Source organism: Saccopteryx bilineata, chromosome 3 (genome assembly GCF_036850765.1).
Source record: "Saccopteryx bilineata isolate mSacBil1 chromosome 3, mSacBil1_pri_phased_curated, whole genome shotgun sequence".
In the NCBI taxonomy this organism is placed as follows: domain Eukaryota; kingdom Metazoa; phylum Chordata; class Mammalia; order Chiroptera; family Emballonuridae; genus Saccopteryx; species Saccopteryx bilineata.
This window is the reverse complement of record NC_089492.1, coordinates 207,072,208-207,089,852: the sequence shown is the minus strand read 5'-3', so window position 1 is coordinate 207,089,852 and position 17,645 is coordinate 207,072,208. Positions and strand designations below refer to the sequence as shown.

At 48.4% G+C, this 17,645-nt stretch overlaps 1 protein-coding gene across 5 annotated transcripts; it reads left to right on the top strand.

Annotated features, from left to right (window-relative positions):
• The first annotated feature begins 2,349 nt into the window (after positions 1 to 2,349).
• On the top strand, positions 2,350 to 13,666 carry GFI1 (growth factor independent 1 transcriptional repressor). Of its 5 annotated transcripts, none has more exons than XM_066268642.1 (7): positions 2,350 to 2,385; positions 4,891 to 5,107; positions 5,431 to 5,613; positions 7,330 to 7,805; positions 7,927 to 8,064; positions 9,287 to 9,452; positions 11,798 to 13,659. In XM_066268642.1, exons 2-7 carry the CDS (start codon positions 4,993 to 4,995, stop codon positions 11,974 to 11,976), a joined length of 1,257 nt encoding a protein of 418 aa, XP_066124739.1. In that variant the 5' UTR covers positions 2,350 to 2,385; positions 4,891 to 4,992; the 3' UTR covers positions 11,977 to 13,659. The 5 variants fall into 5 exon arrangements, with proteins under 5 accessions (XP_066124739.1, XP_066124740.1, XP_066124736.1 ...); XM_066268639.1 differs by lacking the exon at positions 2,350 to 2,385 and adding an exon at positions 3,877 to 4,046; XM_066268641.1 differs by lacking the exon at positions 2,350 to 2,385 and adding an exon at positions 4,681 to 4,749.
• Positions 13,667 to 17,645: the final 3,979 nt, after the last annotated feature.

The window sequence follows — 17,645 nt, the reverse complement described above, 5'->3', positions numbered from 1 at the left end:
CCACATCATTTAAAACAAAAAGGGGAATTTGATGTCATCTCCACCCACTTGCTTCTCTCTGGATGCTCTTGTCCCAGTCCCCAGTTTTATTTTGCTAACTCAGAGGTTGGAAAAGACAAACAAAATAAGCTCACTAGATCTAGTCTGAATAAAATGGATTTATTCTAAGGTGCTATGCAGGGTGATTAGTTGTTCCCTTCATCTTCTCGCCATGTTTTCTGAGATCTTTAAACAGCAACAATCAATTAAACTTCTAAATAGTCACAGTGCCTTTTCAAGAAATTTTAACTTTGAACTTGCTAATATGCAAAGGAAATGGTCCAGCCATTTCTCTAGAACTTGACTGATAAATTTTTTTTTGTCTCATTTATCATTTTCTTTTAAATGTTTACCTTTGTCTGCTTCATATAGGATAGAAGAAATAAGAGAAAGATTTGTTTTGGAATGCTTTAAGATTTTTAGACTTTGGGCCAAGACAAAGCATACAAGAAATAAAAACTTCATAAAAAATTTACTTAATTTCCCTTCAGCTAATTCATTATTTGTATCCTCCTGATTGAAGTTGGCTACCTCTGCATTTACATACTTACAAAAGATGTGTTGAGCAAATGAACAGTAGTGTGAAGAAGACAGCTAGGCAAACATTTTAAAAAGTGCGTTTAGTCCAGCACCTCACATAGTAGGTGTCAGCCATTGCTTTATAAAACATAATTTATTAAAGCATGCTTGAAGCACTGCCATGGTAATCAAATATTTTCCACAAATCTGCAGATTTACAGTGCAAATTAAAAATCACTTTTTATAAAACATTCTTTAGGAAAAGCCGTTCTAAGGGACTTTTTGGTGACAATTTTGGATTAATCTAATGCATGGTGGTTATTTTGCAAGAATTGAGGAGCATTACAACCTTCTGGTATCTGACACTGGAGACTTACTGTGCATGAAATAGTGACCAAAATCTAAGTCAATTCATTTAGGAAAACAATGTAATTATGATATCCACCCTGTCAGGACAGGGTTTAGGTTTGAATATACACAACAGATCACACTACGGATCATGACATACAGTCTAGCGTTGGAGGTTGCTACATTTGTTTATGTGTGAGATTTTAACTTTTTCCCGTTTTAGTAATAGAATTAATTAATCAGTGCTATTTATTCATTTACTCCGTCCACAGACTTTAAGAGACTACCAGGGACGTAATGCTGTAGATCTAGTTGCCCACACTCATGGAACACACAATCCTGGCGAAGATTTACTTTTCTATCATAATCAGGTTCTTGCTTTTATGGCGTTTTACTACTCCCCTTAGGACAGGGTGCCTGGGTGACATAAGGCAGTGGTGTGGAGCCCGCGCCTGGGATACCGCTCTCCCTGGCTCGCCGGGGCTGGGCGGAGTCAGCGGAACAGCCACTGTCGCTGCCCACGCGCGCTCCCTCTTGCGCGGCCTTTAATTTCGCAGCTCAGACCACCGGAAATTAGCCACAGCCTGAGCGGACCCAGCACCGCGCGGGTGAGCGTGGCGTGGGGAGGGCGCGCCCGCCAGCCCAGCCGGGCGCCGGGGGACGCGCCGCCAGCGCCCTCTCCGCCGGGGGCTCGGCGCTCGCCCACCTTTTCCAAATTTAACCATTACCTAAATCCGAAGGGAAATGAGCAAACCTCTCGGATTGGGTGTCAAGGTATTTTCAGCCTCCCTGGGCGTATTTATCCCGAAGTGTTTCCACAACAAGCTATTTCGGGGACGCGGGGCAGGTTTCGCTCTGCGGACGCCGCGGCCACTCGCCGGGCTCCAGGCCGGCGGCACCGCGGACTGGTGATTCACGGCCCCAGCCCAGGGGCGGCTCAGCCCAAACTGGCGGCTAGATTCGGGGGTGTCCCGGGTCAGATGGGCGGGTAGGCCTCCTCGGAGCTGGGCGCTTCCACTCCCGGCGCTCCTGTCAATCTGTGTCCTGAATCTGTGTCTTCTTCTTGCTGCGGAAGTCTCCCAGAGCCAAGAATAGTTCATTTTCTTTCGAGTCATTTCTAGTGTCTGGGTCCTCCGGGTCTCCCCACCCCCGCCGTCCCACAGAGATAAAACGGGAGAGGTGGGCCACCGGGAAGGGAGGCCGGAAAGGCCGGGTCTCCAGCCCACCTAGCCCCCTGCGCAAATGAGCAGCGCGCCCCGCCGCCCGACGGGGGGGATGGGGGCAGGTCTGAAAGGACTAAGCGATCTACTTCTTAACGCTCAGGAAGTGAAGCTTGTGGTTTTGGGGGCTGAGCTCGGAAGGAGATAAAAAAAAAAAAAAAAAAAAAAAAAAGAGAGAGAGAGAGACAGCACGGTCTGTCCCGAAAGCAACTCAGTTTGAAATCTCTACGAGCGCGGTGCCCGCGCCCTGACCCCGCAGGTAGGTCCGCTGCGCCTGTTTTGCACCTCCGTCCCTGGCGGGGGCGACCGCGAAAACTGGAGGGGCGCGGGCACTGCGGGGGAGAGCAGAGAGTGCTGCTAGATTCCCACAGGCTCTCAGTAACTGTGCAGCCGCGGAGAGCTCTATACACTGGGTCTGGTGAGATCCGCACGACGGGGCTGGGGACGCGCTCCAGGACGTTTGGTGGTTCAGGAACGCAGGATCCACCCGGGAAGGAAATCTGTGGCGGGGAGGAGGCGGCAGCTAGGCTCAGGAGGCTGCCCACTCGTTGCCTCCAGCTCCCGCCTTCCTAGGCCCTGACGGTGAACAGTGGCCCTGCGGACCCGAGTGCGCTGAAAGGGCCGCTCCGCCCCGCTTCCCCCCCCCCCCCCCAGGCTGCCAGCTGCTAAGCGAGGTAGCCTTCCCACGCGCTCAGCGCTCGGCCGGCCGGCCCTACTACATCCCTACCCACCCCACCCTCCCAGGAACCCGCAAAACCAGGGAGAGAGAGGCGCGGGGCTGTGGCCTGGGTGGGGAGGCGGCCTCCGCGCCCTCCAGATCCCGCGCGGTCCCAGTCAGTCCAGACGGAGCAGACGCGTACAGCTCGACCCACCCCCCACCCCCGACCACCGAGGTCTGACTCCGCGCCAACGGATACCCAAGGTGCAGCAGGGCCCTTAGGATCGTTTCACCTCGTTTTCCCTTTCCTCCGAGTTTCATGGTTTTTAAAGAAATTATTGTGGGGTTTTTTTTTCGTTCAGTGTCTAATCATATACGGCTAAAGGGGCTCCTCACATCGGGGCGCAGGGGAAACTGAAGTAGCAGAACTGCGCCTCAGGTCAGCCCAGCACCTCGAAGGCTCCCGGAGGGCCGACCCTTGGGGCAGACCCGGACGAGGGTTGGCAGCACCCTCACCCCTAGGGGGCCTTCTGGCACTCAGAACGCGGGAAACGTCGCTTGGGGTTCCGCTACAAGTCCCAGCCATCTTTTCTACTAAGCCTGTCTCCACTCCTCTCCCGAGGAAAGGAATACAGGGGGGCTTGCAATGCTCTCCACGTAATGAGTGCCCTAGAATTCTTTTTTGAGCCCGGAGCGCCAACGGGTAGACTTAGACCGTGTCCTGCATCCTGCTCTGGGATCCGCGCGGCTCCTGGTCTGGCAGTTTAGGCTTCGCAAAGCCTAAGAAAGAAGGGTCTTGCTCAGGCCAAGAATCACCTGCGCCCTTGTTTCTGAACTAGCCAAGACCACGGAGAACTGTGGTGCTCGGAAAGCCTGAAGTTCGCAAGTGAACCCAGCCCCTATCTCCTTTAGCCCCGGAGAAAGGCCGATTTATTTCCCCGGGAACTCCTAGCCATCCTAGTTCCGCCCCCGGAGAGAGACCAGAACAGAGCTGGAGGCGCTATCCCGCCTCCCCGCGGGGCTCAGGTTTCGACCCTAGGATTAGGTGAACTGATTGGGGGGTTAATGAGAGTGGCATAGCGGACAGTTAGCTCTCTCCCAGGCCCGCGCGGGGACCTCTGCTCTCTGGCCGCTGCCAGAGCAGCCTGCGCTTGCCCGCGCCCGCTGAACTGTTGTTGGCTCTCCGCGGACTCCTAGACGCCACGCGCTTCCCAGCCAGCGCGCGCGAATCGGCCTCAGCTAAACCTAGGACAAGGTTTCTGGTGAGCACAGTGAAAGTGGTTTTCCCTGGGACTTTGTTTCCAGGGTTATGTCTCCATGGTCTGGGGTGTCTTGCCCCGGACCCTGCCTGCTCCCGCCGCACCAGCGTTTCCAGGTCAACTTTTTCCTCGCCTGGGGCACAAGTGTGGGACGAATAAGGTCACCAGGATGCGAGTTTTTCTCGGGGCCGGGGTCGGTCCTCTCTGCTACTCCCCCCGCCTAACCTTCTTGTCCCTCTGCTCTCCTACTTTCTTTCTCCGGCCTCTGCTGCCCCCAGTTCCTCTGCGGTGGCGCCCCTCCCCCACCATCCGGCCCCCTCTTCTTGCCTAGTGTGCCCCACCCCTGCCCCCTTTTCACTCCAGTTTGTAGCTGACTCTTGGAAGACTTGGCAAGCCTCTTCCGGGTCCCCCACTACTGACACATCCCCTGGCCCTAAATTTATCACCGCATCCCCGCCCTCTTCCCTAGCCCGACAGCAGAGCTCAGCAGGCAGTGAATAGTCGAGATGGAATAACTGGCCGGTTGAGTACTCCGGCTCTTTGGAGAGTTTGCTTGCCGGAGACAGTGTTGCTAGAGAAGGGGAGGGGCCGAGGGGAGTGGGCAGGGTAGAAGGGAGAGGCCTGAGCCCCGGCCAGGGACGGGTTTTAGCGCTGAGCTGTGGCGGCGACTGCAGCGGGCTCGCACCACCTGTCCGAGTGCCACCTGGTGAGCGTGGCGCGGCGAGGCCAAGCTCCTCCTCCCGCGGGCCTTTCTAGTTCCTCCCCGGCCGGAGCTCTATCTCTGCCAGGCTGTCCATTCCCGGGTTCGGAGCGTGCTGACCCGTGTTTCCACCTGGCTCTCTTCTAGCAAGTCTCTGCCTAGTTAGGGCTGAGCAAGGACTCGGGTGGCAGTGGGGTGACGGAGGCTCAAGGAACCCTTGGAACGGAGTGGGGGCCGCGCCCGACCATCATGCCGCGTTCGTTCCTGGTCAAGAGCAAGAAGGCTCACAGTTACCACCAGCCGCGTTCCCCGGGACCCGACTACTCCCTCCAACTGGAGAATGTACTGGCGCCAGGCGGAGCAGGTGCGGGGCGCGCGCGGGCCGGGCGGGGCAGCTCCCTGGGATGTAGACACCGTACCCCAGGAACCTGGAGCGGAGACCCGACGCCCCCTTTGCTGCATGTTCTGCTTCCTGTCGTCCGTCCCCCCCCCCCCCACCCGCTACTCCCCAGGCTTGCTGCCTAGGTGCCACGGCCTCTCTGATCTCGCCCCCAGATCCGGGCAGGTTACTGGCCAGGTCTGGGGAGAGAGGAGGACGCCCAGTGCCACGGTCTGGGGAGCGCCACCTCAGAACTGGCGGGCCCAGTCAGGTCCAGCCTGAGCCTCTATGCTGCCTCCTCTCCGCAGACAGCACCTCGAGCGCAGTGGGGGCGAAGACGGAGCCTCGGGGCCGTTTGTCCCCCGATTCGCAGCTGATTGAGGCCCCCGACAGAGCCTCCGCATCCCCCGGCAGCTGTGAGGGCAGCGTCTGCGATCAGAGCTCGGAATTTGAGGACTTCTGGAGGCCTCCATCGCCCTCTGTGTCTCCAGGTAGGGACCCTGGGGCCCAGGCGGCAGGGACCTCACTGCGAGGAGTAAACCCGTGCTGCTTCGGGCGCAGAAATGCTAAATGGATGGCGGAGAGTCTTTCCTAGAGGAGGGAGAGTTTTCGTAGAGTATAGGGCCCCGTGGGGAGGCATCCGGCTTCTCCGAGACTGTGGCAATCTGCTTGCGGGTCTGCTGCGTGGATCCGAGGGGGCGGGAGCCAGGCTGCTCGTCCCTACCTAATTAGTTGGCGCGGGGCGGCTGAGAGAAAATAAATGAGTCGTCTCTATCGACAGCAACGCTGATACTTCGTTTTCCGCCAGAGTTGATTGTTTAGAAAGAAATGGGATCTCAGAATCCAGACCCCCGAGTCTCAAACAAACGGAGACTTGGGAAGTCTGAAAGGAAAGTGTCGTTGCCTTTAAATTCTACTCTCGCTCCCGCGCGTGGGACCTGGCGTAGCTGAGTGCCAAGCGGAAGGGAGGGACCCACCCCGGGGGGAAATCTTGGCCCCCGTTGGGGCTTCGCGGGCGCAGATTGGGGGCCCATTTTATTTTTCGTTCTGCCTGGTCGGTCCAGTTCTGGGGGTAACAGGCTGGCTTCATTTCCAGCCAGCAATCAGGTTTCGAGAAAACTGAGTGGGGACATTGGGGGGGGGGTGAATCTAAGTTCGGTCCCGGGGAAGGAGAGCGCAGCCCCATCGAATCTGCCAAGGGCCGGTTAATTCCAGTTGCATCTATTAGTTTTAAAAGACACCCCCAGCCCCAGCCCACACTCGGTGCATTGACTCTCGGCTAAAGGCTTAACTCCAGGGAGTGTGTCTGGGAGAGCGCAACCCCAGGGTTCTTCTTGGCTGTGCAGGACACAGACCCTCAACGCCAGGGCGCCACCAGCATCTCCCCAACGGAAACTCGGGCTGCAGCCTCTCTTTGAAGCGGCTAGCTTGGACTGGAGTCTGTGACATGTGAACAGATTTGTAAATCCGTGTGCGCTTACAGAAAGTTTATGTTGGGATTTTGCTTTTAGCAAAATTCACGTTGGTTGGGGGAGGCAGAAAGCTGCGAGTTGGAAAAGTTATTCCCTTTACAGTTGGTAGCTAAATCTGAATTGTAAATTTTTTCTAAGAAGTTTGGGTGTTTTTCCCCCCGTCAAACTATGATGGGAATGGGAAATATTTGGCAGGCAGGTTAAACTCCAAGCCCCCTTTCTGCTTTTCCTTTGTTACCTGAACTGGGTGGGCACTTAATAACTTTAAGTTACTGCCTTCTCAGTGTTTGTTTGTTTTTAAGGCAGATACGTCTGGGTAGGCAGGGCTGCATTTTATTGGCCTCCTCCCTCCCTCCTTATCGGTCCCAGGAAAGAAGAGGGACGGAGTGAGGACACTTAGATACCAGAGAGCACCCCTGCTAGGCCCTCTACTCAGGAGCGCTGTCCAGGGCGCGGAAGATGGCCTCTTTCTTCGCCTTTACCGCTCAGCTCAGAGCATTTATTAAGCACAGACAGCGTGGCACGCCTTTCTCTTCATTCGATGTCATTTAAATTACCTGTTAGCTGCCTTGCTGCCTCCAGTGGTCCTCGAGGCCCTAGGGACTGCGCGGGTGTTTTATCCTGGGGGCGTCCCTAGCACCTAGCGCGGCACCTGGTGCACAGAGTGCTCCACAAATGCTGGGTGCCTGGCAGCCTGTTTTAAGCCTGACCGGACGCCCTTTTGTGTCTCCGCAGCCTCGGAGAAGTCGGTGTGCCCATCGCTGGACGAAGCTCAGCCCTTCCCCTTGCCCTTCAAGCCGTACTCGTGGAGTGGCCTGGCAGGTTCTGACCTGCGGAGTTTGGTGCAGAGCTACCGGCCATGCACGGCCCTGGAGCGCGGCGCCGGCCTGGGCCTCTTCTGCGAGCGCACCCCGGAGCCGGGCCACCCCGCGGCGCTGTACGGCCCAGAGCGGACGGCGGGCGGCGCGGGGGCCGGGGCGCCCGGGGGAGGTAGCGCAGGAGGCGGCGCGGGCCTGGGGCTCTATGGCGACTTCGGGCCAGAGGCGGCAGGGCTGTACGAGCGGCCGACGGCGGCGGCGGGCGGGCTGTATTCGGAGCACGGCCACGGGCTGCACGCGGACAAGGGCGCCGGCGTCAAGGTGGAGTCGGAGCTGCTGTGCACCCGCCTGCTGCTGGGCGGCGGCTCCTACAAGTGCATCAAGTGCAGCAAGGTGAGGCTCCCGCGCGCCCGGCTTGGCCGGCCCAGCGCCCGCGCCCCCAGTTCGCACCCAGCCCGCGCTCACGCTCCTCCGCCCCTCTCAGCGGCCTTCTCCCTGGCCCCACCCACCTCAGGTGTTCTCCACGCCGCACGGGCTTGAGGTGCACGTGCGCAGGTCTCACAGCGGCACGAGACCCTTTGCGTGTGAGCTATGCGGCAAGACCTTCGGGCACGCGGTGAGCCTGGAGCAGCACAAAGCCGTGCACTCGCAGGTAAGAGGGGTGGGGGGCGGGGGGCGCGGCACGCGGCCCTGCGTAGGTTTCCGCGGTCCCGGGCGTCTCCTCTATGCAGCACCTGCCGCTCTCCTACTGGAGGCCTTCTCCTTGGACACCCCGGGACTGCTCTCAGTCTCCTCAGCCTTGTCCACTGGCCTAGATGTAGGGAAAGGTGGGTGGTGGCCGGCTGGCTCAGTCCTCGAGGCAGCCCCAGAGTTTGGTGTCACGTCGTTGTGAGCCTGAGTGTGATACTGATGCTGCTTTGGGCTCGGGGAGAGTTTGGATGCACGCTTGCTGCTGATGTTAGTGTCAGACTTACTAGCTCTGTTTCTTTCACTCAGCTTCTTTTTTACCAAATGACTGTCAACTTAAATTGCATCGATCCCTTCGACTGAAAAGGAGGGATCTCAGGGGCATTTAGAGCATCCAATAGCATATTTGTCCTACTGTGCTTTCATTCATTCGTTTAAAATACTTGTCCAATTTTCAGATGCTAGGCACATGCGCATCTAGGTCCCTGACAGGATGCCCCCGCCGAGATTACAGTTTAGCTGAGGGACAGAGGGTAGATAAGCAAATTAGTATGCAAATAACTATGACAGGACAGTGCTTACTTACAGACACTTAGTTACTAAAAAATATTCTCTTAACTCTCTCAACACCCGTACTGGCTGGAGGGAGGAGACGTCATGTGACTGAGGTCTAAGCCTCCTGTTGAGGAGGGTGGAGAAGTTATTGTAAATGGGTGTCAAAAAAGCAGGGTGGGGATACGGTTTTGCCATGGGGTGTGGAAGGTTGTGGGTGAAAAGTGTTTGGGTAGAAAAAAATGTTAAAAAATGTTTTTAATTTATTGATTTGAGAGAGAGAGAGAGTTTGCTGTTCCACTTGTTTCATTCATTGGTTGCTTCTTGTATGTGCCCTGATCCGGGGTATTCAACCCACAACTTTGGCTTATGGGGGCGATGCTCTAACCAATTGAGCTACTTGGCTAGAGGATGTTTGGATAGGAGAAACAATGTTGAAGGGGAAGAGGAAAAGGGTGTGTGTGTGGGGGGAGGATAGACGTTGAAAGTAGAGGGAAGAGAGAGGATATAATGGGGTGGGCTGTTGGGAAAGGAAGTCTGAAATAAGGGAAAGCCCTGGTTTTGAGTCAGTTTAGTGGTAAGGAGAGTGGCACCTAGATGACTGCAATAGGAATGCCATATTTCTCTTTCCACAGGAACGGAGCTTTGACTGTAAGATTTGTGGGAAGAGCTTCAAGAGATCATCGACGTTGTCCACACACCTCCTCATCCACTCAGACACCCGGCCCTATCCCTGTCAGTACTGTGGCAAGAGGTTCCATCAGAAGTCAGACATGAAAAAACACACCTTCATCCACACTGGTGAGCTGAAGGCCCTTGGCTTGTAGGAAGCACCCAGTGAGAGATGTGTGTGTGTGTGGGGGGGGTAAGGGGCATGTTCTTTCCTCTGAGGCCAGTTCACCTTTCTGTGATAGTCTGGCCCCAGAATGAGTAGTAAATGAGGTCTAGCCAATACAGTGTATAAAAGAAAGCAAGGCAAATTCTCTTGGGTTCATTTTCATACCTGGTTCTCCCGAGAGGGGCCTTGATTTGGGATTGTATCTGAACTACCACTCAGCAGATCAGCTGCAGGTTCCCTGTTCTTCCCCTAGTTCAGCAGCTGCTCCTACTGCTGCCTACTCTGGGTGAAATGCGAGGCTCCAGAGTCCTCTCAGAGCTATAGCTTTCAATCTTTACCTAGAGATTGAGGACTTTCTCTAGGGCTCCCACCCAACCTTTTAGAGGAGGGACTGATGTGTGGCCTCTTGGCTGCATTTTTAGGAGTCTGAGAGCTTATTATGAGTGAGGAGGAAAAAACAATGATAAATATTACTAAGGTCTCTGCTAAGCTCTTTGTAAATGTATTATCTCATTTTATGTTCACAACAGTCTGGGAGATAGAGACTACTCCTTATTCCCATTTTAGAAATAAGGCAAGTGAGGCCCAGAGGGGTTAGGCAACCTACCCAGGGTCACATTGCTAGTAAGCAGCAGGGCCAAGACTCCAATCTAGTTCTGACCCAAGTGTCTATGCTCTTGACTACTGTTTAATTTATTCTATTTTCAGATTCATGGATGTTGGTAGATATAAAAAGCTTCCATTCATTTACTGCCCTTTAAAAAATATCAGCAAGTTCATGACATAATAATTCTTTATCTATTATAATGCTTTATAATTTATAAGTACTTTCAGGTCTATCACTTTATTTGAGCCTTACTACCATTCCATAAAGTAAAAGGAGCTGAAATTATTATTCTGAAACTCAGAGAGACGGGATGATTTAACAAAGGGCATGGGCCCGTGGAATGCTCTTGCTTCCAATTCTGTACTTTTTTTCCTATTTTTTTCTTTTTCCTAATGTTTTGCTTGTGTGTAGGGGCCATTTTCAATGCCAGAAGAACTCTCTTTAATAGTTAACAAGGCATTACAACCAGCAATCAGACTATTTTATTTCAGAATATGAATACTAATTTGAAACAAATTGCAGTGTATTCCAGACACTTACTATTAATATTTATAAATATGCGTGGGCAGTGTAAATGCCCCCATCAGGAAACCCAGAAAAATATCCTACTTTAATTATGCCCTCTTGCCTGAAATTTCCATGTAACTCACTCCTTTTAGTAGAGGTATTCAAGACGCTTATCAAAATGCAACTGGGATCTTGACTGAATGAAACATTAAGCCCTTATCAAACATTTACATTATAGCTAGAATTCGTTCCTCAGATTTGTTTGACCCTAAAGGGATAGGATAAGTTTTGATGAGTGGTTCCTTATCAAAGAAATCTGAAGCGAGAAGTTGGAAGGGGTGCAGCAAAAGGGACAGAGGGTTCTTCAAAAACAAACTTTATTTTGCATTTTTTCCAAGGCAAAGCCCTGACTATAATGCCATACTGAGGCTATTGGGAAATCCATGCTGTATCTCCAAGTGATAAAACAGGTCATGAATTGGGGAAAAAGACAAAACTTTTTCTGTCTGTTATTTATTAATCTATGGTGAAGAGTTGCTGGTATTTAAAGACTCCTCTAATATAACCTCATAAAAAGAAAGTAAAATCAAGGTAGAAAAGGGACAGTTACCTTAAGAAATACTTTATGACCCAAATGTGGATTTTTAAAAATAAGACTTTGAGAAATGTCCATGCTTCAGATGCATTCTGTTGTCCTTCAAGAGCAAGAAAGCAGACAGGCTTACTGGTCCATGCAAACCAACACCTACTTGGAAACTCAGATTTGAAAACTCCCTCTGAATTAGAACAGTCACACGGTTTGAAGGACAGCCCCCGCCCTTACCCCACCCCTCCCCCACCCCCTCCTGTTGAACATCTGCTGTGGGAGCTCTTTGCTTGTAAAGTCAGAGGAGTTCTCCCAGGGTGGATTCAGCTGCTAGCCTGGGTAGGGCACGTGGCCTTTGCTCTGTTTCCGTTTAGCAGGAAACGGTTTGAGGCCTTTGGCTGGGAACCCCCCCTCAGAAAAATCTCCCTTTCACCTGGTGCACCCATGGCTTCCATGTACATGCCTTACAACACGTCACCCTCCAAGTTACTTGAAGTACTTAAACTATGGTGCCACCAGCTGCTGCCAAGAGCACGTGGGTCACAGTGAGTCCCGTCTAGCTTCATATGAGACTCATAATTCCTCCCCTCCCCCGTCCATTCCTGCAGGTGAAAAGCCCCACAAGTGCCAGGTGTGCGGCAAGGCATTCAGCCAGAGCTCCAACCTCATCACCCACAGCCGCAAGCACACGGGCTTCAAGCCTTTCGGCTGCGACTTGTGTGGGAAGGGCTTCCAGAGGAAGGTGGACCTCAGGCGGCATCGGGAGACACAGCATGGGCTCAAATGAGCGCCCTGGCTGGCCACAGCAGCAGTTACACAACACTAGGGAGGGCAGCCTCCCCTCTTGCCACCACCCACGCCTGACTTCTCTGGGCCCCCAGTCCAGTCTGCAGGTCCCACCCAGGGGACCCTCCATCTTACTTCCTGGAGCTGCTGGAGAGGATAAGGTACCTTTTCCAAGTTAGTCCTGGAGTGAGAACCAGATGACTCACTGTGCTTTGGACACACAGAATGGGCTCCTCTACCCCGAAGACTCAAAGTCAAGAGCAGATCAGATAAAATCTTGGGGCCCTCAGTTGGTCCCATTCTCAGCTGTGCTCCTTCCGGTTTCTTCACCTCTCCTCCGGACCTACCCAAATACTTGTATGCAAGAGGGAAAAATTACCATAGACATGCTAGACACACGCTAATGTTTTTTTTTTAAATCTAGAGTGAAGAATGAGTGTTATTTTTATTTTTTTTCTTCTGGAGAGTCTGTTGACCCCTTTCTGTTGGGTGCTGCCTGTAAATCTTGGAGGAATAATTTCTCCCATTTGAAGACTGGTTCAGAAATTGATTTGGGGAAGTAGTTTTATACTTTTGAAATGACAAGATACACTGTTCAGCCTGCCCCAAGAAAGTCTGGAAGAAAAGTGGACTTGGTGATGAGAGGAGATGAGAGGCCTGCAGGAGGCCTGAAGGCTCCATCAGAGGAGGTGAGAGCACAGAGCAGCGCCTTTGGACAAGATATCATCTATTCACTCAGCAAATGTTTATTGACCACTGGTTACCATGGCACCAGGCCCTATACTACGTACTGGGGAGCCAGAGATTAAAGTCATCGTCTCTGCTCTTGTGCTTCCAAAGCTAACAGTTATACCTCCAGGTGGCTGGGTTCATTGTTTCCCTCCAAAGGAATTTCAAGAAGACCAGAACAGAATCTCGAACCTTCCCTTCTGACCTGTTTGGATTTTATCAAGCATAAACAAAAAATAGCTGAACACATACTTCAAAGATTTGTGTGTATATTCAGTTTTTTATTGTTAAGCTGATTTTTTAAAGATGTCTAAGTTAGCAGGCATGTGGGAGTAAAGATTCTGTCTTCAACTCTTTGACTTTCCCTATGTACCATAGAGGGAAAAAAGCATTTTCCTTTGATGAGGTTTATAAATGTTGGTTTTTTTTAGCTCTTCTGGAGCACATTATGTTTGTTAATACGTATTTATTAGAGTGACGTTTTAAGTTAATAAAGTATTAAGGCTCTTACACACTGCTTTTTCATTTAGGCAGGGGATTTGTGAAAGGCCCTGTAGTCTGTAGGGCACTTGGCGCTGAAGAGACTGCAGAAGTAAAGCAGACATACCAATGTCCAGAAGAGAGTAGATTTGGTTGCTCTGGTTTTCCTATGCTTTTTTTCTGCGCCTCAGAGACCCTTATTTCTTAATAGAAACGTTAGATACGCAGTATTAAGTTCCTACCTTGTAGAGTCTGTGGTGCTCCCACATGTATACAGGCTCTTTATTCTGAGAGTTTCAGGTGGTTTTGTTTGTTTGTTTTAAGGGACAGAGGGCTCTGAGATGAATAAAGAAATCACAAGCCTTATAGTTTGGGTCTTAGTCACAGCTCTGTCACCAACACATCATGTGACTTGAGCAAATCCTTTGACCTCCCTGATATGGGTTTCCTTGACTATAAAATGTAGATATGGTTGTAGCATCCCAATATAACACTGACTACTTTGATTCTATGGGGACTGGAGAGGAAAGATAGTATCTAAGATTGGCTTAGCTGCCTCACCTGAGGTAAGTTACAAACCTAAAGATGCATGAGAGGCAGTGAAATTGGGACCTGGGTTATTTCTGGCTCTATCCCACCTGTGGGCGTTTCTTACACAAATCAATCCCTTCAACCAGAATAAGATCCTGGCCTAAATCCCAATTATCTGAACTTTTTCTGACATTACCCAGGTAGGGTATGCATGGCCCATGGTGACTACCAATACATTGTCCATTTCTATTCAAATCAATGTCACACATATTGATTGAATACCTACTACGTGCCTGGCACTTTTCTCATTACTGGGGTACAGCAGTGAACACAATGTCCTGGGCAGGTTTATTTATTTGGTTATGCCAAATCCCAGCACAGTGCCTGGCACACAGTAGGAGACCAACAAATACTTGCTGAGGTGTTAAGTGAATAAGCAGACATAATAAGCTCCTGCTTGATCCTGGCTGGCTTGGCTTTCTACAGCACAATTGCTTTAAGGCCCAGGAAATGGAACACGTAAGACTGAATTGGTGGGTTAAGAAGGCTTTTTGATTTTTTAAAATTGATTTTAATTTATTGTGTTTACATAGACTCAAGTGTCCCACCTAATATATACATTCCCCCCACCCCTGTGTTCCCCTCACATCCCCCTTGCCCCCCTTCTCCCAAGGCCCTCCCCCCTTCACTCTAGGATTTGTTTTCCTGCTCTCTATAACGCTGTGTTATGTATATATAATTTCACCAATCTCTTTCCCTTCTCTGATCCCATCCTCTCATCCCCTTTCCCTCTGTCCGCTTGTTAAAGAGGCTTTGATGCTACTTTTCTCCAGTTTCTCCAAAATCTCAGTCCTTGGCTGCACTCACTTGATTTTCAACACCATGTCTTTCCATGACAGTTTATTCTCATTCAAAATTTAAATTTGCTTGCTTTATAACACAAGTTTAAGATAAATTTCTAGAACTGATGGGTGAACAGTTGCAGTGTCCAGGAACCTCTTTCTAGTGTCCCAGAAGGCAAAGTTCCCAGCAAATAAAGATCACAAAACTTCCTTCCCACAGAACCCACCACATATACTGGTTGATTATTTCCAACCTGGTTTGAAAAGTAAAGAAGTTGCATGGAGGGGTAAGTAGAATTGATTGAAATCTAGTTGTCTGCCCTGTTCTCCTGTTATGACACTTAGAACTTTTGGTCCATTTTCATAATCCCTGTTTATGCTATACCTGAGGGGTCTTCATTTTTATGTCAACAATTATGCCTTTAAAAAAAACACCTTGATATCCCCCGTGCAGAATCAAAACAAATTACTGCGCCTGTCACTGTGTGAAATTTGAAGATTGCAAATATCTGTCTTAATGTTATTACTTGACTCCATTAAAAATAGATTGTGAATATTCCATGTCACATTATTCATGAGGCAGGCCCTATGCCTTTTGTCTGCTGGAGTAACAGTAGAAAGGGTAACAGGAGACACCAGAGCACACCTTTGTTTCTTTCACTAAATTTTTAATAACACCTCCAGCTAGCCAGTTGGTGAAGCTCAGCTCTTGCATAAAAGTGGAAAAGCACAGCTATCTCAGAGAAGACCAGCTCTTTCAGTAGCTAATTTGAGTTTGTGTTCGTGTACACCAGAGAAGATTAAATTACCTATCGAGTGTGCCGAGCTATCAGGATTCAGGCCACGTAAAAGGTGAATTTCATCTGATTGAGTTGAGACACGAATGGAACAATTGAGTTTTAAAAGCACCGCCCTAATTAAAGTCATAGCAAAGTATCTATCCTGGGCGAGTTCTTGACTGCAATTGTCCTTGACAATCGGGTGGCAATAGTGATTTGACCCAAGTCATTTTTTTGTGTGCCTGTTTGTTTAACTGGGTCATTTAACAGAAAGAAATAAATTTAGTGGAAGGCCTAAGAGGACTGTCTACTTTTTATTGTGCATTTCTAGAGCTCTATTTGTTTAAATCTCTGCTGCTATGTTATTTCTATAGTAAACACCTTTCAGGAAGTACATGATACATTTATTCTAATAATATTTCATTCATTGAGTCAAATTTTAAAACTAAAAAATAAATTTTATCCCAAATCCTTCTAGCTTAAAAGTTTATGTTCTTTTATTTTTTTAGTATTTCTTTCTGATTTTTTACCTTCATGTGTGTACATGCACATTTCATATTTTTTTACCCCGTGATCAGGGTATTTACAATTTATGTCTAGATAGCTCTCTTATTTATAATATGGACACATACTTAAAATTGAAATACGGGGTGAGCAAAAGTAGGTTTACAGTTGTTCGTATGGAAAATAATACAATAATGAATAAAAATACAAGAATAAATTGTCTTGCATACTCACAACTGTAAGCCTACTTTTTCAATCCCTATATATATATTTCACAATGAGAATTTTGGCAATTTTTATGGTTAAATTTTATTGAAATCTGAGTATTTCTTAGGAATTTTATTAAGATAAAGTATTTTCTGAAGTCTTACCTTAAACTTATTCCCTTTTTAAATAAAATACTTAAAGCATATAAGAAATTACAGAGAATAATACAGTAAACATCATTCTGCCATATTTTGATTTTATTTTTGAAATAAAATATTATAGGCATGGTTGAATATCATCTGAAAAATGTTTTTCCCTAATCCCATTCCCTTTCCTCTCTCAGCCGAGGCATCACTATACTAAAATTGGTAGATATCATTGCCATAAATATTTTAAACCTTTACCAATCCCCATATACAATATATAATACTGTTTAGCATATTTTCATTTAATACAAATGTTATCATAGTATATATACATGCTTGTGCACCTTGCATTTTTTGTTTGTTTTGCTCAATACTTCGTTTCTAAGATTTATCAATGTTGGTACATGTGGTTTTGTTCACTTATTTTAACTGCTGCATATGGAATTCTATCACATGAATACTTGGTGATTGTTTATGTTCTGTTAGAAGAGTTTTGGTTATTTCCAATTTTTCCAGTCACAAACAATTCTGAAGTGAGTAACCTTTTACATATCTACGTGTGAAAGATTCTTTAGGGTATATTCCTGGAAATGCTGGATATTACTGAAGAGTTCTTCAAAGTGATTGTATCAATTTATATTCCTACCAGTAGTATAGGAAAATTCCTGTTGCTCCATGTCTTACCAATACTTGGTATTATCAGACTTTTAAAATGTTTGCTAGTCATATGGATGTGAAATGTTATTGTAACTTGCACTTTCCAGTTGTGAGTGAGGTTGACTATCTTTTCATAAGTTTATTGACCCGACAGGTTTCCTTTTCTGTTAGATGCCTCTTCATGTATTATGTCCACTTTTTGGCTGGGTTTTTACTGTTTTGTCAGTTAAATGCATTGACACCTCTCCCAGTCTGTAGTTTGTCTTTTCATTTTGGTGAGAATCCGTTTGTTTTTCTTGTTTTGTTTTTTTGTTATTGTAGTAAAATGTATCAATCTTTTCCTTTATGCTTTTTATATCTTAAGAAAAACCTTCCTTAATTGGTAGTCATGAGCTTACCCCCTATATTTTCTTTTAAAAATGATTGCTTATAACATTAACTTTTTAATTCACTTTTGTATTTATGGTATGAAATAAGATCTAATTTTTTTTAATTTCCTACATGAATACCAATTACTCTAACATTACTTATTGTAAATTACATCCTTTCCCTTCGTTTGTAATGCTACTTCTGTCATATGTAAAGTTTCTGTTTCTGGATGATTTTTGTCTCTGGGCTTCCTGGTCTGTTCCACTGGTCATTTTGTCTACCTCTTTGTAAATGCCATAGTGTCTTAATTAAATGCAATATAAAATCTTATAGCTAGTAGGGAAGGATTCCCTCTGATGTGTTTCCACCTCTTCAGCAGAGTCTTGGCCATTTGCTCTTGCTTGTGAAAAACTCTTTTGGAGGTTT

Coding starts and splice junctions, on each gene's coding strand:
- GFI1 (XM_066268642.1), top strand. CDS start 4,993: ATGCCGCGTTCGTTCCTGGTCAAGAGCAAGAAGGCTCACAGTTACCAC. Junction 5,108..5,430: donor ACTGGCGCCAGGCGGAGCAG/GTGCGGGGCGCG, acceptor TCCTCTCCGCAG/ACAGCACCTCGAGCGCAGTG. Junction 7,806..7,926: donor AGTGCATCAAGTGCAGCAAG/GTGAGGCTCCCG, acceptor CACCCACCTCAG/GTGTTCTCCACGCCGCACGG.